The 27,603-nt window shown below is 39.7% G+C and overlaps 1 protein-coding gene across 1 annotated transcript in view; it reads left to right on the top strand.

Moving 5' to 3' along the window:
- HOMER1 (homer scaffold protein 1) overlaps positions 1 to 19,772 on the top strand; it is a 61,992-nt gene extending 42,220 nt beyond the window's left edge. The window contains exons 8-11 of the mRNA XM_035892809.1: positions 2,431 to 2,587; positions 12,498 to 12,608; positions 14,261 to 14,341; positions 19,584 to 19,772. Coding sequence (XP_035748702.1) covers positions 2,431 to 2,587; positions 12,498 to 12,608; positions 14,261 to 14,341; positions 19,584 to 19,772 — 538 coding nt within the window. The remainder of the gene's footprint in view (positions 1 to 2,430; positions 2,588 to 12,497; positions 12,609 to 14,260; positions 14,342 to 19,583) is intronic.
- Positions 19,773 to 27,603: the final 7,831 nt, after the last annotated feature.

Raw genomic sequence — 27,603 nt, 5'->3', positions numbered from 1 at the left:
TTTGTGGAAAAAAAACTAGTATATGCTACAAACAAATAACATCTGCATTACAATAGACGTGTTCATGCCCACTGTGTAGATCTCTTAGGGATAAAAAGTACAGTTGAGAAATAATACTGGTGCATTCCTGTCATGAACAACCAATTTAAAAATAACCAGCTCCAAAGAAACATTCTAGCTTTTGAACCAGGGTAGTCATAGCAGTAACAGAAAATACATGCTTTCTATTTAATGCTGACATTCCAGCATAGAGGCAATAAATTAAGAGCTCCTGACACTTTTCTTGGCAGGATAGTATGGGCACTGGGCAAAGGTGAAGGTGAAACACAAGATTAATCCCCCTCGCTTTATTCCTTAGCACTACCTGAGAATCTGTCCTCTGGAATCTTCCTGGCTTAGAAGTTTACCTTGTATCATTGTGGGTATACAAATCATTACATTGAAGAAAAAAAAAATCCATTCTCTTCCCTGTTTGCTTATTAAATTAGGATATTAAGTGATCAAACAGTTCTCATCATGGAACTGTCCCAGATACAAAGCTTTTAATCTGCTCCATTACATCAGTATAAAATCTTATCTGTGTATTTCTTCTGGGGGAAAGATGAGTAGTAAGGCACATTTTTTAAAAATGGATAGGTGTCATGCACACACAATATGCTACTAGCCCTGACGTAGCAGGACTACTAAATGGAACTACTCACTTGCATGAAGAAGCTTGGATGGATATTTGTTTGCAGATCAGAACATCAAGGAGGAGTTATGAATATGAAAATGAACTAGGGGTTTTAGCATGTTTTTACAGAATTTGTTGATCTGCTGTGCTACTGTAAGTGAAAAATCTGATCAGGGAAACAGACATTGTTACAGAAATTTGTTCTCATCTTCTTTAATATGAGTCGGTGTTCCCTGATGAACTAGAATTATCTTTATATTAGTCTAGTCATTTAAGATTTAAAAGATTTCCAGTGGTGAACTTCTAGCTAGTTGAATAGGTCATGAAATGCTTGAGCAATTTGGAAGAACTTGTATTCCTCTTCTGAAGGAACTTGTATTCCTGTTCAAGGGGATGAAGCAGTGTATTGGGAAGGTAATGCTGGAGTGTGGAAGCATCAGACATCATGTTTTAGTGAAACAGTAGATGTGATCTGAATTGATAATGAATGTTCCTTGGAGGCTGGTTCATTTTGAACACCTAAGGAGCATTTATAGGCATCATAATGTTTTTGAAATATGCTTTGGAGGGATGGGCTGTGCACATGCATGAAATGGAAGAAAGAAACTCGGTGGACAAAATGGTGGCAGAATGTTTTATTGTTCATATGTACCTTTAAACTTACATGCAAAGTATTAATAATTTATAATTTAATTAAGCACATTAAAATGTATTTATTATCATAATTAGGCTATAATAATTCCTCATAATTCATCACAAACCTATATACAAAATCATTTTGGCCAGAGTTACAGATCTTTGATTTTCAATGATGTTTTTAATAGTAAGCCAATTAGACAAAATTTTCTGTATGTGTTTTCCATGTAGGTGTGCACCTCATATGGTGTTAGCGTTATATGGGTAAACATTAATGTGCAATTTGCATACTAATACATTCACCTGATGTGTCTGAGATGTTTTTGCCTTGCATACTGAGTGCAAAGATAGGGTCTATGGATGATGGCAAACTCATTACCTGTGGAAATTAAAGCCCTGTGTTTCTCAGAGAGTAACTAAACTGTAGGCAAGGATCGTTCCTCCATAGGCTACTTCAATAAACCCCATCATTGGCTTCCTCTTTGCAATACAACAATAAAGTCTCTATGCTCCTTGCATTTTAGTCTCTTTGCTGATACTATTGAGAAAAGGCATATTCATAGTGTTATGGTGTTGAAATTCAAAATCTTTGAGTCTGCAGGTACAAATTCAATATGGTGCTTAATCAAGAAAGCGTATTTCAGGGATAGAAGGCTTGCATTAAGACAACTAGGCTGTAGTTCCAAAACACTACATTAGCTCTCTTAAGTTGGTGACAAATATTTTTCTGCAATATATTTCATAAAGTAGCAGATTAAAAAAGTGCTTCCACTCAATACACATATATTAAAATAGTGACTGATCATATACCTATTCTAGGATTACACACTGTTGCTTTTGGGAAGCTGATGTGGATTTCGTCATTCTTAATGTTTTATTTAAAAAAGATGCCCTATTGAACTGGGAGGGTAGAGGTTGTTTTCCAATAATGATACTGTATTTTCAAAAATTTATAGTTTTGATTATTTGAGTGTTTAGATTCTCATTTAGACATTCAGTCATAAGATTTTTGCATAATTCTTCTTTTCCTGGATATTTTGAAAAAAAAATCTAAGACATTTTAAGAAAAGAAAACAGGGAGAGATTTGGTGGCTCTGACCATTCTCATTCTGTCTCTGCAGTTCGACAATCAGCAAGCACTGGGAGGCAGAACTGGCCACGCTCAAGGGTAATAACGCTAAGCTCACAGCAGCCCTGCTGGAGTCCACTGCCAATGTAAAACAATGGAAACAACAACTTGCTGCGTATCAGGAGGAAGCAGAACGTCTTCATAAGCGGGTAAGTCAAGGCAAAGGCAAATGGCTAGGATCCTTGAGGTGGAAGTACCGGTGACTGCATTTTCTCCTTTTCAAGTCAAAACACAAGAGCTTTTAAAAAAAAGCTCATTTTCTAGAGCACAAGTCTTATGAAGAGCAACTGAGAGAAATGGGGTTGTTTAGCCTGGAGAAGAGGAGGCTGAGGGGAGACCCTGTCACCCTCTACAACTACTTGACCACCCTTGTAAAATTATTTTTCCTAATATCTAATTGAAATTTGCTGTTCTGCAACTCACATCTGTTGCCAGGTCAGAAGAAAAATGGGTTTTGATCCAAAAGAAATGTTGGTAAGAAAAGTTGAATAGACTGGATTTTTAGAAATACTCATAGAAAAATTGATTTCAAGGAGAAACAAAATTGGGAAATTAGTTTGCATGTTCAGTTGTAATGTAGTTGTTTTATATGGAAAAATTGGCAGTCACAACATCTTGCCCACTGGAGAAGAAGGATGTGTGTAGATAGATATATATGCATTAGAGGGATACATTCATTTACAAGATCGTCTTGTATAAAATAGACCAGCTTCCAAAATGAAGAATGATACTGCTGATATTAGCTGCTATATTTAGTTTAATTTAATAGTATATTATGTGGTTTATATATAATGTAATTGTGGTATTCACTCCTTATGTGCTTTAGGGTTATATACAAGTTTTGGTGCCTGAGTCATCTGTCTGCAAGCTACAGCAGACTCATATTCTCTGTTGAGTGTGGTGTGTGTGGGGAAATAATGCATATTGATTAGTAAACTTTGCATTATTATTTCCATGTTTAGTTTCTTCTCTATAGAAATACCTTATAAATAGCCTTATTTACAAAAATAGTTTCCTCTTTATATTAAAAAAAAATTGTTGCTAATACTGCCTTACTAGTTGACTTCTTATGGCACCTTTTACCACAGTTTGAACTTTCTCATGCTTTATTTATAAACCTTATTTTGATTTTACATTATATCTCATTCTTTTATCTTCTATTTTTTTCATTCCCTGTGGTAAATTGGGTCTTTTGTCTCATGCAGTACAGTATTTGTTGTAAACTTTGCTTTTTAAGTTATTTTAGATTATTTTAAGCCCAACATTTTGGGCTTTCTTTGGTTTTGATTGCATTATTTAAAATTAATTTCATTTATTATTTGCCATTTTTGATTAAGATTTACCCATCTGTCAGTTCAGTTTTTCATATTAACCTGCACTTACTTGCTTTCTCTGAGGCCTTTATCTTCCTTCTTCCATTTGTTTTCTTCATTAATAATGCCTAGAGCTGAGACAAAACAGAATATAGGTTCTGTGTGGCTGAGTGCAAAGTTCTCAATAAATTAAAGTTTTGTGCTCTCTTCTGATAATATTGTGAGCATAGGTCAGAAATACTGTACCTTGATATTTGTCAGACATTATATTTTTCAGAAGTTTGCTAACTGAGTGTATGGATTTTTCCCCCTCAAATACAAAGAGATAATAATTCTGGGAAGATGTGATGTCCAGCCAAGAGCTTAACTTGGAGCTCTCAGCCTTCTCTCCTCTAATCTGCTCAGAAGCAACTTAACAACAAGGATTTCCCTTAAATGGGGTTGGGGAGCACTCCTACACGCCTTGCATAGCTTCTTAAAGTCAAAAGGGATTCATGAGTTTAGAACAGCTCTGTAACAGAAAGAAAAACTGTGAAGCGAGCTACTTCAGAGAAATAGAATAGCATAATCCTGATAACACAAAAAGGAAAGGATTGAATGGTGATATGAATTATGGAAAATAACCCAAAGTTCTGTCTTTGTCACATTAAAAATGAAAATGTTGAATTTTTTTCTTGCATGCTAACTGCTAAAGTAAATCATCCTATGACACTGGGCAGTAGCGCAGAGTAATAACACCAGTGCATAATAATAAGAGCTGCAGTCCTTGAAGATCATTCATCTGCAGGAAGAGAAACTTAAGATAAAAAGAGATGAAGGGAAGAGATCAAGCTCTTTTGTATTCCTGAAAGAACAGAGAGGTAAACTCTTGAATTCTAGCTTGGTATTTTACCAGGATTTCCTAGGAAATAAGATAAAATTAGCCTATTATGTTCTGGTTCTTTTATTCAATGAATGAAATAAGTATGAGGACATCCTATGCAGTCATCAAAATCACCTGACAAATAATGGACCCTGATTTCACTACTGTTAAGAGAAATTTTAAATATTAAAAAAATGCGTGAGCACACAGGAGTAAAGCCATGGTCATTTTATTGGGCTATTTCTGTGCTACTTAAAGAAAACAACAACCTATAAAAGCAGTTGCTAAAGTCCACAAGAAGAATGGAACGCTATATAAGCCATCTGCTGAGATTATCTATAGAAAATCTTCGCATACCACAGTCACCTCCAGGTTTCCACCAGCTGCATTAATAACTGAATAACCAAAACTAAATTTTGAACATGCAGGTGTGATAAAGTTGCCTGCTGAATCAGAGCCCATATCGCGGGCTTCATACTTGCTGACAAGTCTTACTAGCACCACTGTGGGACTACTGTAAATAACTGTTGGGTTTTACATGGCCAAAGAAGGACATTATCTAAAAGTGGAAATATGAAAGAAGGTGACAGAAAGTCTGGTGACAAGAAATTTATGAATAGAGTTTTGATCCAAAAACGTATTGGCAATGCACCTTTTTTATGTGATGCCTATCTTGTCATCCTCACTTTAGGACTGTGTCCCTCCTACCCCCTCCCTCCTACCTCCAAACTTAAGTTATGTTTAAATTTGGTTGAATTGATTAAAGAAAAAACTTAACCAAGTATAACTTCCTTCTTAAGATACTGTAATTAACATGTAGCTAGATAGCAGCTTGATACCATTTGTTTATCATGAAAATAGATGAGCATTTTGCAGGGTCAATATGGGTAGCTTGGCAACTTAATCAAAAAAGTGGGATTATAATTTTGTTAGTATTTATCTGTGCATTTATTTGAAAGAAATGTATGTGCAGTTGGACCAATTCTGAGTGCACAAAAAATGGACAACTAAGTTGATACATTTATGTATGCAGTCCTTTCATCTAGAATTGCAAGTAAATTCTTGTTGCACTCGAAACTCCTGAAAAGGCAAAAAAAAAGGCAGCTCTTTCCCAAGTGAGGTCATAATGTTAAATACTGACCAAATGTTCGAGAGCAATATTCTGTGGAGTACTAAGGTTTTCTATGACACGGTAAGATCTGGAAAGGCTAATTGTTCTAACTGTGATAGTAGAATTTTTAGAAGACATATGAGAGTGTAGTGACTGGTTTTTACTTTTGAATTTACGATCTTGCCTTAAGAAAGTGTTTATGTTTCAGAGCAGGCTGTAATTATCTGTGTAAAGTCACTTATCCTTCTTCCAGTGGAAGTAGTTTCTAATAAAAAAGAATTCCAGAGTAGTATTTTAAAAATCCTTGAGAAATCATTGCAGAGGCTGACCACTTTTTTTTTGCACAGCATTAGGGGATACCAAAGGAAAAACACAAGCATTTTATTTCAGGAGATATATATTTTTTCTCAGATATACTTTTTTGCTCCTGCACTATTCATTTCGGACATCCTAAGTTCCATATTATTAAATGGTATGTGTTGTCTGTCTTGCATGTTAGACTATCAGAGCATTGGCTAGGACAGGACTCCTGAAATCCAGCACCTACTCCCAGCTCCCTTTCTGTGTGTGATTCCTGATACAAATAATCCACACCTAGCCTCTATCAAGATTCAACACTTGGTTAATAATTACAGTTTACTAAAAAGATGGTCTCTTTTCAGACAGAGCAAGTGAATCAGGTTATGTTCCTGAAATCAAAGTGTGAATTCAGCTTTTTTTAATGTACAGTGAACTGAAGGCAAGTCTTTTCTCTCTTTTCTGTTTGCCTTGATTTGTTTTTAGAATGGATTTTCATTTGGGACCTGAGACTATTTCATTAATTTTTTTTTCCCTGGGAATTCACTTCTACTGAATGTGTCATAAACAAGATTATAATTTGAAAAAAGACCAAACCATCAACCAAACTACTGTCACTCTGGGAATGGGGAAAAAAAGTTTTCACAGAAGGGTCTCTCATCCCCATCTTCATCTTTCTAAAAAACCTAAGAAAAGTGTTAAGATCCATTTATCTGCAAGTTATAAAAAGCATACTTTGTGGAGGCATGCCACAAAATTTTTATGTAGTCAAAGCTTTGTAGAATGAAATATATCCTATAATTCCAAAGCTCTGCTGGAAAATGAGGAAATTACTGGATTTAAATCCTCAGGACTAAAGGATGACATATCTGTACTGTGTTTGCTACTGCATGTGGTTCATGAGCTGGCCAGATAGCTGGAAAAAGTATTTGCTAATTAGATTGCAGAGAAAGGGATGTCCCCTGAAGTTAGTATTAACATTATCAGTTGCAAATAATAACGCATGACTGAAGCTCAAAGCTTCGATTTTAGTAAACTTCTTATATTTTCAAATATTCCCACTGCAGTTTCATTACTTTCTTCACAAAAATCAAGCAGATGATGGATTATTCCTCTTTTATCTCAGTAGAAATGAGTAACTGTGGAAAACATTTTGATATTTCCATGGCTTGAGGCACCAGTGCCCACAGAGAAAAATGTGTCCTTTTCAGCAAAATCTTTAATTGTTTTCTCTGTTGAAAAAAGTAATATACTGTTGGTAATGCACAAAACTCCCCCTTGCCCCCAGGTTACCATTTTATCTATGGGTAAATCTTGGAAAAATACAATAATTAATTTGCTGTCAGAAGTGATGTATATGAATAATACTATGGTGTGCTTTTTGTTCTTTCAGCAGCAACCTTGAAAAGCAATTTTCCTTGTTTTCTGCATTTTCACATTTCTTAGCGCCAAAAATCTTTCCAGAGTTTTTTTATTCTTGAAAGCTCTACTGTTATTATTTTTATGATTGGCTTGTTGCATGCTGTCTTGCATCTTACTGTCCACCATGAAGAACTGAGAAGCTCCTTCTGCATAAATTATGTGAAACTTTTTGCATTTATTCCTAGTTTTGCTGAGCCGTGCAACATCATTTCTCTTCTTCTTGTGGAAAGCAAAGGGCTCTTTTTTCTTTGTAGGAGGTTCATCTTGAATTATTGATGGAATAATATTGTCACAGTCACAGTTATGTTCCATTTAGGGATGTAACTCAAACACCTAAAAATACATAATTAATACTTAAATTCAGTCTTGCATGTGAGCACTCTGCCTGTTTAGCAGTGTAGCATGGGCTAGTAGACCCTGGATACTGCATTCTGCAGTAAATAGAAGGGATAAAAATACCTTTAGGAAACAATGGATTAATAGTGTCAGGTATATAAAATAGGCTACACTGAAAACACATTCCAATCTGTCTTTCTTAGCATTTCTGTAGCAGCTGAAGTAATTTCTGCATGAAGTTGAGAAGGAATTTCATGACCTGTTGGTACTGAATTTAAGATGCTGAATAAAAACTACTGTTGTTTGAGATCAGAAGTGTACAAATTTATCTCAAGAAAGTGGTTTGAAAAAATGAATCAACCTGCAGCAAGTATAGCCCAGATTCATTCAGTCAATAACTGCTTGGGGAAGGTGACCACTTGAAATATTTCTGTCATTCCCACTTCTTTGCCTCTGTCCAACTTAAATCTTGTCTTGTGCATCTGTTGTCTGTGTTGGGATTTGATGCAGTCTCCTCTCTTGGTTTCTTTGTGATTTAGTTTGTTGGGTTTTTTTTCTTTGAGAGATTCTTCAGTCTTCTGAAGCTTTGGGCAGCCACTGTTGTAAGGCTGCATGAAGGCTGTTACTCTTTGTTGCATTGCATGGCCCAAAGCCTCGCTCTTCCAGTCTTCCCTGCAGCCCAGCACTTGCTGGCTGGCTGCTGCAATGAAAACTTCTGCCTGGCATCCTCCTCTATTTATATGCTGTTGAACCTAGATTAAAATTTCCAGAAAACTCTAGAATGACCTCTGCTGAGAAGGTGTAGGCTCTGCCAGAACAAGTTGCCTTGCTGTCTTATTTCAGCTGATGTCTTTCTTGCTGAAGTGGAGTGCTCACTGTTAAGTATAATCACAGTTAAGTATAATGCCAGCCATATACTAAAAGAGTTAGCTCATTGAATAGTTACTAAAAAGCCCTCTCAGAATTTTTTTCCCTATGTGCAATCCTTACCCGGATGACAAACGCAAAATAAAGAAGCAGAGGCTAAGAACAATACTTTTTTTCTTTTTTAATCTCAAATACGAAGGAACGGTATTGACTTTTTTCAGATATGCAAGTCAGTGCAGTCTTACAATAGCACAATAGAAGAACCTTGTTTAATCAGTTACTGTTCAAAGACTGTTCTTTCAGTCTGAATTCTGTACTGGAAACAAGGCTTAATCACAGGTACATTGCTCAGTGTTGCTGTGCAAAGGCTTGAAGGATTGATTGAGCCTTGCTCTTAAACATGAAACACTGAATGAGATGTCCCTGAAAATAGCATGTGGGAGGGTCAGACTAAAGCATTGTAGATTCCTTTTATGCCCCCTTCTGTGCATAATGGATAAACAGTTATTTTTAATGATTTTTGGACCACTGGTCATGAGAAAAATAAATTCAATTTGAAACAAGGAAATAGAGCAAGTAAATGCTATCCAGATTTTTGCCTAGAGCTTTATCTTTTGTTACTTCTGTTTTCAGTTGCATATTCTTTATATCGCATCATTTTCCAGCCCATATTACTCTACAGATTTTTTTGAAAGGGTCTCAACATGATTTTTTTTTATAGGTACATTCAAGAAGATAACATCATGAAGATATTTGACACCTTTCAGATCTCTGTAGGAATAGTCATTTAAATAAGACTGTGATTAAAGTAATCCTGTGTTTTTAATTGAATTTGTTCTTTTTTTCCAACTTACTGATTTTATAATGAACAGTAAACAAAACAGTTGAACAATGCATTATTTTCTTGCATAAGCAGTAAGGGATGGACATTTGCCCAGAAAAAAGCTGGACCAGAGTAAGACATCACAGCCCTTTTAGTGTTGATAATTAATTGCCCTTCTGACAGCAGTTGCCTCTGTTGGCAAGGTTTGTGAGAGCGCTCCCTACTCTGCTCAAACAAAATTAGCTGTGTTTGCTTAAGCAATTTCAATAGGTGTTTGGAGTTAGGATGGACCAGAGTGTACTGGGGAGCGTTCATGTGAGCCATGCAGCTGGTGGTGCTGTTGCAGAAAGTATTTTCAGCCAGCGACAATATGCACAACTGGGAACAGCAACATTTCATCCACCACAGTTCAATCCACAATCCTTGGATTTGTGCATTCGTGCATGGTGCATGCTTGCACCAACACATGCATCCTCTCTGTGTGTACCAGCCCAGAGGAAACCATGTGGGGAACAGCGGGGATCCAAGCGCTTCCTCAGTCACAGGTTGAGACACCTTTGCACACTTGCTTCCAAGGCACTAGGTGCTAGGAAAGAGTTGGTTTGGGGACTGGGTTTTCTTCCATCTCTCCAGTTGAGGCTCTTACACTTTGTGTGAATGAGTATTCCCTGTGCCGGTGCTTGGTAAGAGCCTGGGTATTGCTGAGTGCAACAGGTCTGAAAGAGGAGTTGACCATGTTGGAGGTCACCATATGATTTTCCAGTCTTTCACAGTAGGTAGAAGAGGGCCTGACCCTGGGTTCCCCTAACAAACATGGCCCTGGGTTCACAGAGGCTTCCATCTCCAATTCAAGACCCAGTTCAGCTTGGAAATGTTTAAGAAGTTAAACATCAGAAGGGGTGAAGGTGTGGGAAATGAATGAGTTTGGCAGTTCCAGCAAAACTTAGGAATGAACTAGAGCTCTGCATAAATCTGCGCTGTCAGATATACTGGAACCTGCCTAAAACCATGACAGCTCTATGAGATAGCAAAGGGTTCTTGACTGGGCAAGACCCTGAGCAACCAAATGTGACTTCAAAGTTGGCCCTATTTTGAGCAGGAGACCTCGACCGGATGACTACCAGGGACCCCTTCCAGCCTAAATTACTCTGTGCTTCTGTGATTCTTACTGCGTCTTGATGTTAGTTCAGACACTGTGTAGACACAGGTTTATCCCAGTTGGTGTGTTCCAATTCTGCTTGTTTGTGTTTGTGTAACTGTAGTGGTGAATACTGTGATAGTCACAATGGGTAGCAGTCACACGGAATCTAAACAGGTGTATTTTTGTGTAATTGAAGCAAATTGAGAAAACTATCTAAGACTTCAGTTCTAATGCTCAGTAGCATATAAAACTGAGCAAAGTGCTATTACTTTTTGCCATGAGCTCTGATACTTCTTTTGGGACAATTCCAGACAACAAGTTAGTTCTTTGGGGTGGGAGATGGGGTGTTGTGTCACCAAGCTCTATCCTCATCCCCCATTCCCTCTACCCTGCTGAAGAATTTGCTGGAATCTCCATTCTTTCCATTGATAAACCTGATGTGCAAAAATGTCTAATCACGGTTTTCCAGAAGAAACTAGACTCGTCACAGCTGTTACAGAAGGGAAGTTCATGTTCTGTGACTCTGAAAGGAGCTGGTAGGGATTTGGTTTAAATTTTCTTGTATTTTGTCTTGGCTTTCCTTTGACTTCTCTCTGCACTCAACAATCTACCTTTTGAGCCTACAAATAGTTCAGAGTCTAAAATTACTGGCATCACAGTGGCTTCACTGGCTAGAGGACACTGGTGCGGGAGGGCACAAACCTTGATTCCTTGAGACGTTCTTTTATCTCAGAAATAAAATTGTCCTGAAGAATGCCTGCCCTCTGTCTAAGGGCTACTTCTCCAAGAAAGTTAAATGGAGACCTAAAGCTTTTTGTTGCAGAATTGGGTAGCACTTTGTTCAAAGGAGTTTTGGGGCCAGCTTTGTTCATTACTGTAGGTAGATGGTGCAGCTCTGTTGAAGACTGCATACTAAGATTGACCGGCTCGTATGTTCTGGAAAGAAATGAGTTATTAGGTTTCAAATTGAATTTTTAATATTTTAACAGTTTGTTATTAAACAGAAAGGTTTTAGTGCACACATCCACACAGACATGCAGTGTCAGAGTTCTCTAATATTTTGATCTGTAATTTGAGAGGTACATGAACAAAGACTTCCCTGTACAGGCTCTAGCTGCATGGGTTTTATTTCTTTGGTGCAGAAGCTATTTTCTGACAACTGTTTATCTGTGAATGGCAGGATATTAACATCTCTTCGATTAAAAAATAAAATAAAAAGGGCATACCGCTGCCAGGTATCTTAACTTATCCAAGGGCAGATGGAGGGTGTTTGCTGTCTGCTAATAAAGAGGAACTTTGCAAATCCAAATTGTGCCATTAGCTGTTGGCTTTGTGACTGAGAGATGAGATCTGAAACGAGAGAAAGTAAGAAGTTGGCAGCTGTACCTCGGTGGCTGAGTGTCTGCTATTACATTGTCAATGCCGAGTCAGAAATTGAGGCTGTGAAATGTTAATTGGCTTGCTAGGAAGTGGGTGAGCATTGTGGCTTAGTTGATTAAGATGGTGCAACATTAAAAAGTGTCAGATGGAGGGGTTAGTTAGACAGCTCTGTGTTTAATCGCCTAGCCATTACTGTTTCTGAAATGGTAATTCAGCTTCTTTCATAAAATTTTCAATAATTACCAAGTATAAGTTTTAATTAATGTTCTTTTCAGCCTGCAACATATTACATTTATTGTTTCCAAGAAGTCATGGCAACCATTTCATGCTAAACAATTTGTTAAGGAATTTTATGCTAACTTCAGAACACCTTCACCATTTTAATCAATGTTAAGTCACCCAGAGCTAAGGGTATATTTCAGATGCAGCTACTGATGGAAAGAAGTAATAGGACCTTGAATTTGTTGAAATTAATTCTGTATGTGTTGCTTCTGCTTATTTCAACAGGTGACTGAGCTAGAGTGTGTGAGCAGTCAAGCCAATGCAGTCCACACACATAAAACAGAATTAAACCAGACAATACAGGAGTTAGAGTCTACGCTGAAGAAAAAAGAAGAGGTATTTGCTAGCACTTATTTTTGGCTTTTCTGTTATGTCATTTCTAAAGGTTTTCAGTATTAAGCTTCTGATGTCTGGTAAATACTGTATTATTTCTTATAGATGCTACAAAGTAAAATTTTTTTCAGCCTCTCTGAAATGATTAATGTTTTTCTGTGTATAATTACATCAGTCCAATATATAGCTGGGTATCCGAACAACAACAAAAAAAGAAGGATTATGTTTTCCTTTTGGCTTTTATCAAGCATCTCTGTTTGCAAAAGTAAGTCACAAGTGTTTTCCACAGAGCAGTCATCACGCTCATGGAGTCCAAATTCACTAAGAAGGGAAGCTGTCGTAAGCGTGCTTTCCTTTTTCTGGGGAGTAGGGTTTGGAACAAGTAATCTAGTTTTCAGGCTATGTTAATGTACTAATTTTATGATCCCTAAGATCAGTCATATCCTTAAATGCATGCCAAGCCCCTGGCCTGAAACTTGATGATATTTATAGTGCCATCTGCCTTGGGCTGGACCATCAGCAAGAAAATAAGAGGAATTGGAGTAACACCTGCACTGGCATGGGTCCTAGAGGAAAGCAGATTTGTGCCACAGAATGATCGAGAATCACCCCTTTATGGGTGGGAAGAAGGAGATGGAAGGAGCCAGACATGAAGGATTATTTGCTCCATGTTAAGACCAGGTCCCTTGAGCCCCCCGTGACAGGCGCGGCAGGCACTGGTGTGCCTTTGGTGGGGGCAGTGTGTCTTGCAGGGTCTTGCCTCCAGCGGGGCAGTTGTTAGGTGTTTCCAAGGAGGACGCAGGAGAGGCACAGTAGTCACCAAATATCCTCCCAAAATGGAACAAAGCCTTTTCCAAACTCCCTTGTACTTCTGAGATTAGCCTCAGGTTGGTAATGTTTCCCATTTTCTTGCCCATTCGCCTTTGAATTATGCTGAGCTGTTGGCTGCAAAGAGATCTTTCCGAAAGGAGTTCTGGGAGGTGAATGTGCCCTTCCGGGGAAAAGTACTTAATAGCTTTAAGTTTGATGCCTTTTAGTTTCATTAACTGTTCCTATTCTTGTCTCCTGAGAGTAAGCTAAGAAAAGGTTTTTCTTCTGTTCATTATTTTATCTATATTTGTTATTTTTATACCTTATTACTTTCTTCTTGCTAAATTAAAGACACCATTTCTTTTAGACTCTTTTTACAGAAATCAATGGTCAAAGCAGGCAATTTTTTGATGCTCAGGCCTGCTGCTAGTGACACAATAAGCAGCTCACAGATGAAAATCGGATTTTTCTCTTGAAAAAATGGAGAAGGATAGATTCTAATAGAATTTAAAGTATAAAACTGTTTCCTAATTACAAGGACCCTTAATTTTCCAGGAAAAAATTATTTCAGATCTTTCGTGTGGGAGAGGAAAACTCGGACTGTTATAAAAGAAAATGCTTATCTATATTGTTGTTTATTCACAGTAGAATTGCTGTTTTAGGACTGTGATTTGGGAGTATTGAGAGTGGGGCTTAATCTTCATGTGCTGCGATGGGCAGTAGCTAATTGTCAGTTCTGGCATCGTTGCAATGGCTTGCTCAGGCAAAGAACCGGTAGCCAGCTTACCTGCACTGAGGCCAAGCCAAGTAACGTGTTGCTAGCGAGGTTGTTTCTTCTCCCTTAGGAAATAGAAGGATTGAAACAAGAAATCGACAATGCCAGAGAGCTCCAGGCACAGAGGGATTCTCTGACCCAGAAGTTACAGGTGAGCTATAATGCATCATGTTAAGTTAGAGAGAAGGGAAAAATGATCAAGTGAGCTGTTCACATCAGGAACTTGTGCTATATTCACTGAAGGTGCCAGGTAAATGTGTAAGTTAGACTGCATTGCAGAGCAGTGGTTTGGGCTGATCCTTAGGAATTAGTATCAAAAATTTCCACCTGCTCTAAGTTGCTATTTTTACTCAAGGGAACAGACCCAAATTTCATTTACAAGTCCACAGAGTGCTCTCAGGCTAGCAGATGTCCTTCATCAATAAATGTCCTGGGCAGTTCTGGTCTCATTTTCCCTGAGGTATCTCCCTGTAGGTCTTGCGTGCCACTGAAACTGTCAGGTTGTGTGTCACCAGGTTGGGATGCGTTTGTATTCGGCTTTTAAACATGCCCGCAGAAAGTAAAGGTTAAAGCGTTTTTGTGTAGCACAGACTTTAAAAACGCGCTTTGACGTTTTCTTGGTATTATTTAGAATCATTGTGTTAATTGTTTTTTCTGGGTTGTTCCTTTACTGTGCGTAAAGCTAGACACACCTCAGCCCACTAGATCCATGTGCCCTCAGCATACCCTCCCTTGCTACTTCTGAGCTCCTGTCCCTCGGCCAGCACGTACACACCCCCCTTGTGAAACCTGCCCTCGGAATGAGGCTGACCCGAAGCTTAGCCGGGTTAAACTCTGAATCCAGGCTTCAGAGTTTTGATAGGACTGGGAACTCAGGCATTAAATCGCTCCAAAACCCATATGCTGAATGGTGACCCTCACTGTTCAGTGGCTCGACCTAAGTCATGCTGAAAGCAAGCCCCATCACACTAACCACAGCTTAAAAATCATTAAGCAGGTATTCTTTGAAATGCATTACATGAGTGGGGCTTCCTTGAATCTCTTTTTAACCTACAGAATAAACCACGTAAGAACAAAATGAGTTTATTCATTTTTACTCATTCTTAAGTCAAATTATTTGGAAGTAGTATGTTATTACTTTAAACAATTTTTTTAAATTGTTTTGAATGCACCTGAGCTTGCCTGTTCCACTATTCCAAAAATTGGCTTTAGGCTAAAAATGGGAGTTTTCAGCTGAAGAAGGGCCTCTCTAAGAGATTCAAAAGGGAGATTATAATGAAAGTTGGAAATTGTTCTAGCAGTAGCCTATGCAATAATTTCAGTGTAAGATCATATGAAAAGTAATAGCGAGCCAGGAATTCGCTATCCTTAACAAGCAGAATTATGAGAGACTAGCAAGAGGTGAAGGGTTAGAAAATGCTTGGTTTTTATTAAATTTTGTACTCTATAAAGTCAGTAGCTTCCTTTTGGTATATTTGTATCTCTAGTAACCAAATGGATACATTGCATATACATGTCCATACGTCACGTTGTAGGCGATCAGTTTCTGAAAATAGTTCTATATGGTTCTATTCAAGTAAATTTAAAGCTCACTTAGGATCTGAGTTAAAAGTTGCCTTTCTTAAGCTTAGAGCTTATTACTGACCCGATGCAGCCCATCTAAAAGATCTCGAGTCTTCGCTTTGCTGTAATCGTTCTGCTTTGGTCGTCCTGGCCCTCTCTGAACCACTTCACCCTATGTCTGTGACGTCAGTGAAGTGGCATTTTCTTCCATAGCTCCAGACTAACCATCTCACATCTCTTCACTTGGTTGACTCATCATCTGTTTTCAGGGTGATTGTCTCCCGGCTCCATATCTGTTCATCTCTTTTTTCTTTTTTCTTCCCCTTTATTTTTTCCCTCTTGTGCTTGCAAATGGATTATGTAACTCTAAAATATTTTGGAATGTAGCCTGTATGAAAAATGCCATACAAAGAAATTACTATTTCAAGGTGTATTGCATTTCTGACACACTCATATCAGGGAATGAATTAGAAATCCATCATTGGCAAATTCCAGTGAAGAGCAGTATGTTATCGCTGTGAAGGGTAAGTATCAGGGTGCTTGTTACTTAATAATTTCATTAGCAATGTAGAGAAAACCTATCAGTGAGTCATGATCAGTGTGACTCTCACAGTAAGTCAGGATATCTTTATTGCTATGGCTGATTCCTAAATATAGCTGTTGTGTATGGTTCAAATATTTTATTCAGATCCTTGCACTGAATTCCACAAAAGATTATTGCAGTGCAAACAACAAACATAACTTGTTAATAATTTATTTATTTTCTAAAAGAAAACAATGCATGAGAAATGATTGTGTCTGCTGCAAGAAGAGCTTGAAAAAACAGTGTAAAGTACACCTTGCAAGGGTCCTGAATGTATTGGATGAGTCAGCTTATTGTTAGGTGAGATCAAGTGCAAACAAAGTGAAGTGACACAACTTGGGGAATATCAAATATAAATATATAAAATTATATAATTATCAACCAAATATCAACCAAAAATATCAAATATAAAATTTGGGAAGAAGCATTTTCTGGAAATTAAAAGCAGCAGCTCCTGGCATATTTCAGTTAGTTCTACTTCCCATACGTCATTAAATATGTTAAGCATAAGTTAAGGAAAACAAAAGAGGAGGAAGTGTGGGAGAAATGCATCTGAGGAAATGTTTGGGAAGCTAAATGTGTATGGATTAGGAAAGAGATGTCAAGAATATAACATACATAAAATATGAAAGCTGGAATTTTAAAGAAAAGAAGGGAGCTCTTCTGGTTTGCAGACATGCAGGGCAAGGACTAGCAACTGAGAGCTAGCCTTTTGCTGAATGTGGATGGAGGTTCCTACATCTAACAAAAAGCTTTCAGTTTTACCTGGGTGCTCCCACCCTAACAGCTCACGGCAGAATTATTCCTCGATTTAAGAGCATCTGAGGAGGGCCTGAAAGATGATCATCAGTGCTAGATACAGACCAGTGGGATGCTCTTCAAACCCAGATATCACAAAGGGAACCATATATGTATCCATGGATTTGTTCCAAAGTGTTTCCTTTCATCACTGGCTTGCCTTCTTAGAGAAATTAATTATCTCTGGGGCAAGAGCAGTGGCAAGGAGGCCTCCTAGAGCACACACATTTGGTGAGTAGAAGAGGAGCAGGTCCAGGAGAAGCAGAACGTGTGCTCAAACATGGAAAAAAGCAATCGGTTTTGTGTCAGCTGAAAAAAGGACTGTGTCATTCCTGCAGAGCTGAGGGGACCTTGAATTTCCTTTTTTGTCCTATACTGCAGTCACTTGGCCTCGGAGGGTCTCAAACCCATGCAGCCACTACACCAGTCGTACTTGCCAGTGCTCGGTTTGGAGGGCAGGAGCAGGCTCGGTGAAGGGGAGCCTTCAAGGGCTATGGCTGGGTTATAATCAGTTAGCTGGTTCGTTTATAGCAGCGGTGGGGTAGCTAACTGCTACAGAAGTGTGTATGTGTTTTCACTTACATTGTTTCTACCAATACTCTTTTCAGTTAGCTTCCTTTAGTGCTTCGGCAGCTACGTTGTTCAGTGTTAAACAGCTTAAACTAATTCTTCTCTTGGTCCTGGCAGCAAGGGGTAATTCCTGCTCTCAGCTGTGCTGTTCAAGACCAGTGCCCAAACCCCTGTAATTTTTAACTTGCCCCTCTACAAAGAAGAAGTAAGGGAGGTATTCCAGTTCAGCCTGCACACAACAGTGATGAGGAGATTGGGTCCCCAAGGCTCTGCCTTCTCCACTGGCACCGCTGCTGGGGGTCCCAGAGCTCTCCCCCACTGCAGAAGCTGGGAGCTGCCAAAACTGAGCACTGACCACAGCCCCCCATCCCTCTTCTGGCTGGGGATGCAGCAGCCGATTGACGCTTCCGTCAGACCCCTCACGGGTGGAAATGCGTCTTGGGCCACAGACCTTGACACAAGACCGCTGTTTGATACCTATTGCGCTTGACTGCCCAAATACATAGTCTGTATGGGTCAGGTTGTTCCTTACAGTTAGCTGTCATCTCTCCAACATACACGTGAATGTATTCCTTAGCTTTGAGGGAGGACAGAAGAACCGTAACAAAACCAGTGGGAGAGTGGGAGGGCAGCAAGAGGAGTCGCTCGTGCTGCGAGCAGTGGCTGCTGCCGAATCTCCCTCCCTATGTCTGGGTGAAACTAGCTGTTGGAAAAACTCCAAGCAGGCCCGTTAAAGCTGTCTGCCACAAAGCTGCCGTAAAGGGGAAGTGGTGTTGGTAAAATGTTAATGTATGTAAATACGAATTCACTATGCACTTTTCCAGAGAATGGCTGCACAGGGTGTGTGGTGTACAGAGCATGCTGTCCCTGCGCTGCCTTCAAAAGTGATTTTCATAACTGAAATTAGGCGATCTAGCATGAATTTATAAGACGTGCAATGAATGGGACAAATAACGATACGCTGTTCCAGACCTCTGTGGCTGTTACATCAGCAATTCGATAGAAGAGAGGGCACCTGGTTTGCAGAAAGCTGAGCAGCCATGACCTCCCTCCCCTCTCAGGTGCAAGCCAGACCTGTGAGGGGTCCCGGAAGGATGGCACCAGGTCAGCTTCTCTTCCTTGTGAATGAGAGCTGAGCTTGCTCAGGGCCAGGTCCCCCTCCGCTCCGTGTAACAAGCTGCTGCTTCATCTTTCCGCCGGCTGCCTGGGAGCCGCTGGCCCGTGCCGGCACTGGTGGCTCGGGCGCTTCCCCTGCTCTTGCAGATGGGTGCTCCGAGGCACTGTGCAGCGGGACAAGACATTCGGCTTGCACTTCCCGTTTGTTAGAATCAATGTCACCTTGACATCAGTCTTGCTAGTTCATGTTTCCGTCTGAATTTTCAGGGTGCAAAGGCCTATAATGTGGGACGGCAGTAAGGTGGCACTCCTCCATCCATAAAGCAGTATTCTGGATGCCTTTCTGTATGAGACCATTTAATGGGGGCTGTGTCCTTGAGCAATTCATGTGGTCTAAATCAGGGAACACTTGAACTCAAATAAACCTTTGAGAAGCTGTTTTCAGTAGGTGGCACATTTCTGAATGATAGAAGCAATAACTTACCTGAGTAAATATATCACATCTGTTGTTCACTGACTAAATTTTATCCCTCTCCAAAAGTTTCTGTCCTTCAGATGAATTACTGAAAAAATCGAGGAAGTGGAAGAACGTACGCAATAGTAATAACAATTTGGGTTCTGGTTTTGGCTTAGTGGAAACTGTAAAAGGTCACAAATTGTTTTAGAAGCCCGTTGACAAAAATAGCACACAAATGCCAGCAGGAGGTTAGACTGCTTTCTGTTTACAGACAACACATTAACATGTTATGTATTTTCTCTGAAGGAAGTAGAAATTCGAAACAAAGACCTGGAAGGCCAGCTGTCTGATCTAGAGCAACGTCTGGAGAAAAGTCAGAATGAGCAAGAAGCTTTTCGCAATAACTTGAAGACACTTTTAGAAATTCTTGATGGAAAAATATTTGAACTAACAGAGTTACGAGATAACTTGGCCAAGCTAATAGAATGCAGCTAAAGAAAATGGGATTTCAGTGCCAATCAGCTTAAAGATGCACTGTCTCTCTTCATAGGACTGTGTTGGGCTCTGCATCAAAGTTGCACAAAATTAGAAAATGCTCCTCTGAGAAGGCTTGTTTTAAATTTGAGTCATATTTCAATGTAAAATTTAGAACTCAGCTTGTAGCTAGTTGAAGAAAAAACAACAAACAAAAAACTTGAATTACAAATTACCTCCTTGTACATTATTGGCCATAGATAACTTGAAAGACATTAACAGTAATTGAATGCAATCCTTTTCTAATTATCAGTGATGGAAGAATTAGCAGTGTCCCAGGTCACATCCCCGTTTTGTGATAGACACAATATAGGTTATCTGCTGTTTTATTTATTTAAGATATTTAATTGCTGTGTTTTGTGCAAGAACTTAGTGATGACAGCCCTGTATTTTGTTGTTCTTAATAATTTCTCAGGATACTTTGCACTGTGGAGAAGCAGTGCCATTACCAATTTATTCTTGCCAGGAGTGAGAGAGAGTTGCATCTTTAATTGAAACAAAATTACTATAACTGCTTGTATAAAGTTCTTCCTTTTGGGTTTTTTTTTTTTGGTTGGTTGATTGGTTGGTTGTTTTTTTGGTTTTTTATATATATATATATACTGGAAGATACCGTATTTCTTTATGGAGCGTACTCTGGTGTTCTACAATATTGTCCAATGTAAGGTTTACTTTTTCATATGAATTCCATGTAATTACAGTGAGATACTATCTTCCACTTAACTACATTTTGAAGCCAACCGATGATGGAAGGTGAGTCCCCCAGGAGAAGAAAAAAAAAAAAAGGCAAAAAAAAAAAAACCCTGAGAATTTTAACTGTAAAATTTGACATGCACAGATGACAAGGAATAGCCAGGCATTTGTTTCTGGCCTTGATACATATATGGAATATGTATGTTCAATTAACTGTTAACCTGTTCTGCAGGAGACTTTTTCAGAATGTCACATGAATTTCAGGTTTTGTGAATAATGGCTTATGGGGAGCACTGTTTCACTACAGATTGCGTTAAGGGCATAGAGCTATTGCAAGGGATTACTCGTAGACTGAACTTGCTCAGCCAAGAAAGCTGTTTCGAAAAGTTTTGTTGTCATAGCAAATTGAAATGGAGACATGTTTACTCTTTTATGGGTCTTCATATCGCATCTTTATCGAAACTACACCAGGCAATATTCTGAACTGTTAACTAAATGTTTAAAAACAGGAAATTGAATTCAGTTATCCTCAGTGAGCAGGTTTTAAAGTTGTTTTGATGTAATTTTAACAGACTTTTGGCAAACACACATTTCTTTATATAATAGATTTATTTAAAACAAACAAACAAAAACCTCTTTGAAAGGTAAGCCAAGTGTCATGTGTCTTGCATCAAAGTACATTCTTGCCATAAATTGCTTGTAATGTTGAAGAGGGCTTTTTTAAAATGTATGAATGAGTGTCAGACTTCAGAGTCAAAAGATGCACGGACCTTTGTTTGCTCCCCAAATTAATTTGAATGTTAAACATGAAATCTAGCTGCTTATTAAATTTGTACAACACAATTTTCTCCACTTAGAGACTGCTATTCAAAACTAGAAAAGATGAGTTTGTTTTCATGCGTGTACTGTGTGTATGTACCATATAATACACACAGGTTCTCATTCGTATTAGAAATACATGGTTTATTTCTAAAACACCATTTTTTTTTTCTTATCAGGTCTCCCCTGACTAGTCAGGAAAATGGTTTAGGTCAAATGCTAAACCGTCATGTATTATACAGTATGTAATGTACACAATGTTTATGTTTTCTTCATATTTTTAGGGTATTTTCTCACTTATTTATTAAAGGGGTGGGGGGAGCTTGGTTCAGCGTGCTACTGGTCGAAAACTTTGTGGTGAGCTACATGTTGTTTCGTTCAGTGGATTTTAGACCGTGGTGTGTGTATCTTTATCAGGTCCAGATGAGCAGATACAACAGTTTTTAATTTACCTGGGGATGTTTGGGCCTGATTCTCCTGTCACTTGAGCTGCTGTAAACCAGATGTGCCCTTGATAGGATGTCAGCAATGTTCAGCTGGCATAACATCTGTGGAAGTGCAGTGGGAATTGGGCCTGTTAATGCTCACTGGACGTGGTAAGGATGAAGAAAGAGTTAAACCACAGAAAGTTGATGATGGAATAAATGTAATATTATTTTAATGATACTATTATTGACATTTTTAAAGATATTATGTCATTTACATGTGGGAAAATAGTCGACAGAAATATTTCCACTTAAATTTTGTGAATATGTGTGGTACATGAGTATTTCTATGTATACGTACACACACATATGTATATACAGAACATGGAAAAATTTAGATGTGCACATTTTTAATATTTTCCTATTGAAATTAAATTTAAAATTGGAAATTGATATTTGAGAATTTCTTTTCTCATAGAGTAGATATGCTTCATTTCTTTTTTTAAAACAATTACTGAGGGCTGCACCTTTGAATTCCCAAATAGTTGCCAAACATGAATATGGGATAAGGTGGACATACGTGCACATATAAATAAAATCCTATTGCTAAGACTATTTTTAATGTTTATGTACAGTAGGTGAGTGTTTAGAAATTGTGAACTGAAGTTCATACTTAGGTGGCTCTACCTACTGTAGCCTCTCCGCTTCTGTTTTAAGATAAAAGCTTGCCTGTTTGGAACATTACTTTCCCAGAGACAGGTGTTACACATTGTATCTATCTCTGACAAACCTATGGGAATATGTATACAAGAAAACACTGTTGTTGAGTACTATAGCCTGAAAACATGACCATGAACTTGCACTGGAGGAGAGATCAGTCACATCGCATATAACTTGTTATATGGCAACGACGGTCTTGTAAAAAAAAAAAAAAAAAAGAAGCAAAAAGAATTACCAAAAAACCTAACAGAAATGCCCAACAAAAAAGAAAAAAAAAAGAAAAATAAAAAATACATTTTTTTATTTTGAAATACACTTGCTGTTCTCTGGAGAATGTACTTTTAATTTTTTTTTTCTTAAATCTTTTTCAAGTATGTGCAAGTGATAGCAGCAGCTACCTTAATCTTTCAGGTGCTACTGGATTTTGCATTAGCGTGTTATGTTGTGAAATCCTGACTTTGTCATAAAAGATTTTTGTAAGTATATCCCCATCTAGATAGCTAGTTTTTGGAGTGTCTTGTTCCTAATCCATATGCCTCAATGATCCAGAAATTGCATTTTTCTATGTGGACAAAGTAAAACGTGTGAATTAATCTGTCTGTTACAGACTGGGAATTCCTTTTCCTGGCTAATATATCCAGGCAAGAGGAGAACAAAATGAACTGATAATGCAGAAATGCTGTTATAAGGTCTCTAAGAAAATACATTTTCAGGTAAAATATAAACAAATAAAGGGCTAAACCAGATGTGACACAAATAAGTATCATTTAATGCTATCGGTGGCATTCCCAGGATAAATCCTTTAAAGAGAACCCTGCAAGGATGAACAATGCGTCAATTAAAGATGAATATTTTGGGATGTGTCTTTTCAGTTGTCAGTTGTGAAAGGTTTGTGATTTCTGCTCCTTTTTCTACCAGTTAGAGATTAACTTCAGGTTTGCCTTCAGCAAGGGGCTAAACCTCAGCTCACTCTGTCATCTTTTATATTCCGTACCAAAGTGGCTACTGAACAGCACTCTGTGAACACCGCATGCAAAAGTCAAAATCAAAACCTTTCTCAGAAATACCGCATGGAGAGCGGAATGGAAAACTTGCAGACCTTAATTGTCTGCAGAACCGGGGATGTCGGTGAAAGCACTTAATTTGGCTGATTGCAGAAATCTTGGATCTTGAGGCCAAAGATAAATCTGATTAGCGATTAGGTCTGGATGTCAAAAGGCAGTGAAAGAAAAAAGGACCCTCAAGCAACGCCGTCCAAACGCGTGCGGTTCGGCCTCAGTAGCTGGGTGCACCAGCTACATGCACAGCTCTGCACTGGGGCTTTTTTCAGGAAACGGACCTGGCTCTGCAAAGCAATGTTCAAGTTGTCTTGTTTACATTTTCTTAGTAATGCTGCATATGCGCACTACCTCCAAATGGTGCTAAGCAGAGAACATACCGCGGAATAACAGATACTTTTTAAAAATCTCTATTTTTGCCTGGTAGCATTAGTTCCTTGTTTTACTCTGCTTACTTCAGACAAGTAGGATTAATTTTCCCCATTATGTTAAATGTTTGGGCACAATGAATAAGAGCTTTGTGTTAGATCCTGGAGTCGTTTCAGCTCGTGTCCGCCGTTCTGGCCCTGCAGCGTAGCCAGAAAGCAGGTGCAACTGTTTATAGCACCACACCTGCAATACCTCTGGATACTATAGCTAGAAGTTGGGGTTTTCACACCATTTGAGGTCTCGTAGCTTGCCCGCCATAACCTCTCAGGGACTGATAGCTGCCGGTGCTGCCTCTGCACGGCTGCAGCTCATCCTAGGACCAAAGAAACACAAGCTCAATTTACACTCGCATTCTCCCTCATTGCCAGGTCTTGCAGGAGCCAAGCTCAGCCGCAACGACACGTCTGGCAGTTTGTGCCATTTTCAGATACAGGCAGGGGAAGGAGGAGTAAACCATCAACGATGTTTTAGATTTGGGGCGTGGGGGGAGGGGGGCGGAGCAGGTGGCAAAACACAGCGTTGTCAAAAAAATGCCCTTAGATGGAACCGGCAGCTGTAAAGTAGGCGAGAATGGCTTGCGAAGCAAAGCACAGTCCACCTGGACTACCTTTCCTTAGGTAGTCACGTCACGCTAATATTGAGCACACCTGGCTTGCCCCAAAACTCTGACTGCTCTAGGCTTCTCAAGGTCGGCACTAGGTGTGCCTTTCGTGAGAACAGCCGGAGCCCTGGCAGTCTGCAAACCCCATGCCCTTTCCGCCTTTTGCCTTCACAGCTCTAGGGGTTTGGTATGGGTATTAGCCATCAGTCGTCAGCAGACCCCATTTGTTCCTGCCGTCAGTTCCTGTCACCTGTGGTGTTGATGTAACACAGTTCTGAGCCAGGTTTGGGGGGTTTTCTTTCTTTTAACTTTGAAGTAGTTTCAGACCTTATCTATCTCTGCTCTGGGGGATTCTCACCTGCTCTCATCTGAGCCTCGTCTCACTGCATGGATCCAGCCTGGATCAGCTGCTTTTGCTTCCACTAGGTTGAAAATAGCAACCTAGAAGTTTTCTTGAAAGAGAACTTGCATTTCTGTGACTGTGGTAATTCTTGAAGAGGAAGAATTTTTTTCCCAGTAGATCAAGAAGGAGGCAGAGCCCAGGACCTTCACAAACAATACATGTGTCCAGGTGCTCAGGGGAGAGGAAGAGCTACGCTGAGACGCTGACAAGGTATGTTTCAGTATAATCTGCGTGAATGGATTTCCCCCTCTCAAGTTAAGTAGGGTCATGCAGATACCTGCAAGCTTAAGATTTTCAGATAGGGAACAAGACCTTTGAAATTCTCTGAGTTGGGATTGTATTTTTTTAAATGATGACAGGAATTTTCTCTGAACAAAACAAATGAAGTGGGAAGCAAAATGACCTTGAGAGACATCGCCTGTGGATGGAAATGTAAAAATTAAGTCTACTTCCTGTGCGTCTGAATATACTGTTATTTTTACAATTCCAGCAGTGTTGCTTCTCAATAATCTGCAGCAATGGGAACCAGAAATCTGCCAGTGAAAGGCACAGCTCTCTCTTTGACTTCCACTTGGTGAGAGGAGCCAGGATAGTAGCGTGTAGTGGGGCGGCTCAGGTAGTGCCTAGGCTGAGCATCCTGCACCGAGTCCCTGCTGCTCGGCCTCGCAGCTACGCCCTGCCAGCTGCGCGGAAGCCAGCCCAAACGTGGCTGCTCTCGCCAGCTGTCCCAGAAGCAACCCCAGAGGGCTGCTTGTCCTTTCTTCAGAAGCTGCTGGCTCGAACTGTAGCCCCATCATTACCCGCTGAGCCCTTTTACTCCAGAGCACTCTGCACATTTTGGAGATTTGCTTGCAGGGGGAGAAAACAGAGGGGAAATTGCATTCTGCAGGTCTGAAAGCAGCAGAGTAATGTGCTGGTTTGATACAAGCATCTTTTCCTCACTGCTTTGAAAGAAAAAGAAATTCTGGAAGCTTTATTTGACGTGGTTATTGTTATCGTTTGAACCTACAAGTCAAAACTTTTTTATCCTGCATTTCTTGTCTTCCTTTTTTCTGCCTATGTTCTTTTCTCCTGCATAATGTGGAGCAAGCAAGCACATGTGTACAATAAACATAAGAAAGTCCTAAAACTGCTTATGGAGGACACATAAACATCTCGTGTCCTGCTCATCAGGCAGGCACATCAGCAACCCAAACAAAAAAAACACATAAAATATACCTGTAGGTGTGGGGTGCTGTCTGTGTGCATGAACATCTTCCAGCGTCAGCGAAGGAGTTGGCCCGCCAAAGAAGGCAAAAGAAGTGGCAGTGAAGAAGCATTGGGGATGCTCTAAACAAGCCTTATGGAAGCGTGCCACGAGGAGGTGTTTTGAATCAAAGCTGGCTAAACCAGTGAGCAGGGCAAGTATTTTCAGAAGACAGGAGTTCGTATGCTTCAGGACAGGAGTTTTATTGATGATGACTGCATTGCAGAAATAGAAAATTCCTGTAAGGCATGTTTAATTCCTCAAGTCAAAATAGAGTAATGTGTCAGGATTGGCAGGATGCTTATCATATACCAGGCAGCAAAAATTCCCATCAGGCCAAAGGATTTCTGTCATTCGTGAGCACTGGAGACAGATCTTTTGCAAAGGAATTAAAGGAACATTTGGAAACTTCCCTGAGAGAACTGGTACACAGATGAGAGCAGATCTCTGTGCAGCAGCTGCAACGCGCCCAAGTCTGCCTGGGAGAGGTAGCCACAAGTCTTAGAGTCTGGACTGGCAGGATGGGCAGGTAGCAAACTGTGCTGTCGGTTCAAAGGTTTTTAGGGGAATTGTGACACTTGGGCCAAATTGCAGTAATGAAGCTGTAGCAAGGATTTATGTATCCAGAAATAACATCCAGAAGGAATTAAGGCCTCACAGAGCGCAGCAGAAGTCAGCCCCATGGCTGAGCAAGCAGCCACACTGGGGACTCTCGATGTGGCTGAACAAGCAGTCACCTCCGTAACCCTGGCAGAGAGGAGGGTTTACTTATGGCATAAAATCAGTCAGGTTAACCAGGCACTGAGGCTGGTTTTACAGCTCGGGAGTAGCTCCTAGGTGGCTGTGGAATTCACTGTGATATTTTAAGTCTTTCAACCTGCTGCACCAGAAGAGAGAGCCGCAACTTGAGGAGGTTGTAAGCTGACCTCCATGACCCCCGTAGGCATAGCTCTGGGTCTTACATTGGATAAAAGCTGGGCCATAGCTACTTGGAAAGTAGTTAACTGGTAACAGTGGTGTGTCAAGGGGCCAGGCCTTCATCGGCTGGAAGGTCTTGACAGTTAAGGAATTCTAATTTACAGTATTTCAATACATTGGAATGCTTTTTAAGGAAACCCCATGACTTGCTATTGCAATGACATGTTGATGGGCTAATGGAAAACATCTTGATGTCCTCTTGGGCAACAGCTGGGCTTCTTCAACTGGGTGAGCTCTGAAAGGAGCAGGAGCTAAATTTTGCATTCACTCACTTAACCAAGCTGGTGCTGACAGTACCAAAAGCTTTCTTATTCGGAAGCATCCCTGAAACCCTGAGTATCCACTAAGGACTTCAGCAAATCCATGTATCTGGGCCTCAAAAGGCAGGAAGACTTCAGATCTGTTGGGCAGCTCATGGCT

Source organism: Egretta garzetta, unplaced genomic scaffold (assembly GCF_000687185.1).
Source record: "Egretta garzetta isolate BGI_Z169 unplaced genomic scaffold, ASM68718v1 scaffold424, whole genome shotgun sequence".
NCBI classification, from domain to species: Eukaryota; Metazoa; Chordata; class Aves; order Pelecaniformes; family Ardeidae; genus Egretta; species Egretta garzetta.
This window is presented reverse-complemented; position numbering and strand designations above follow the sequence as displayed.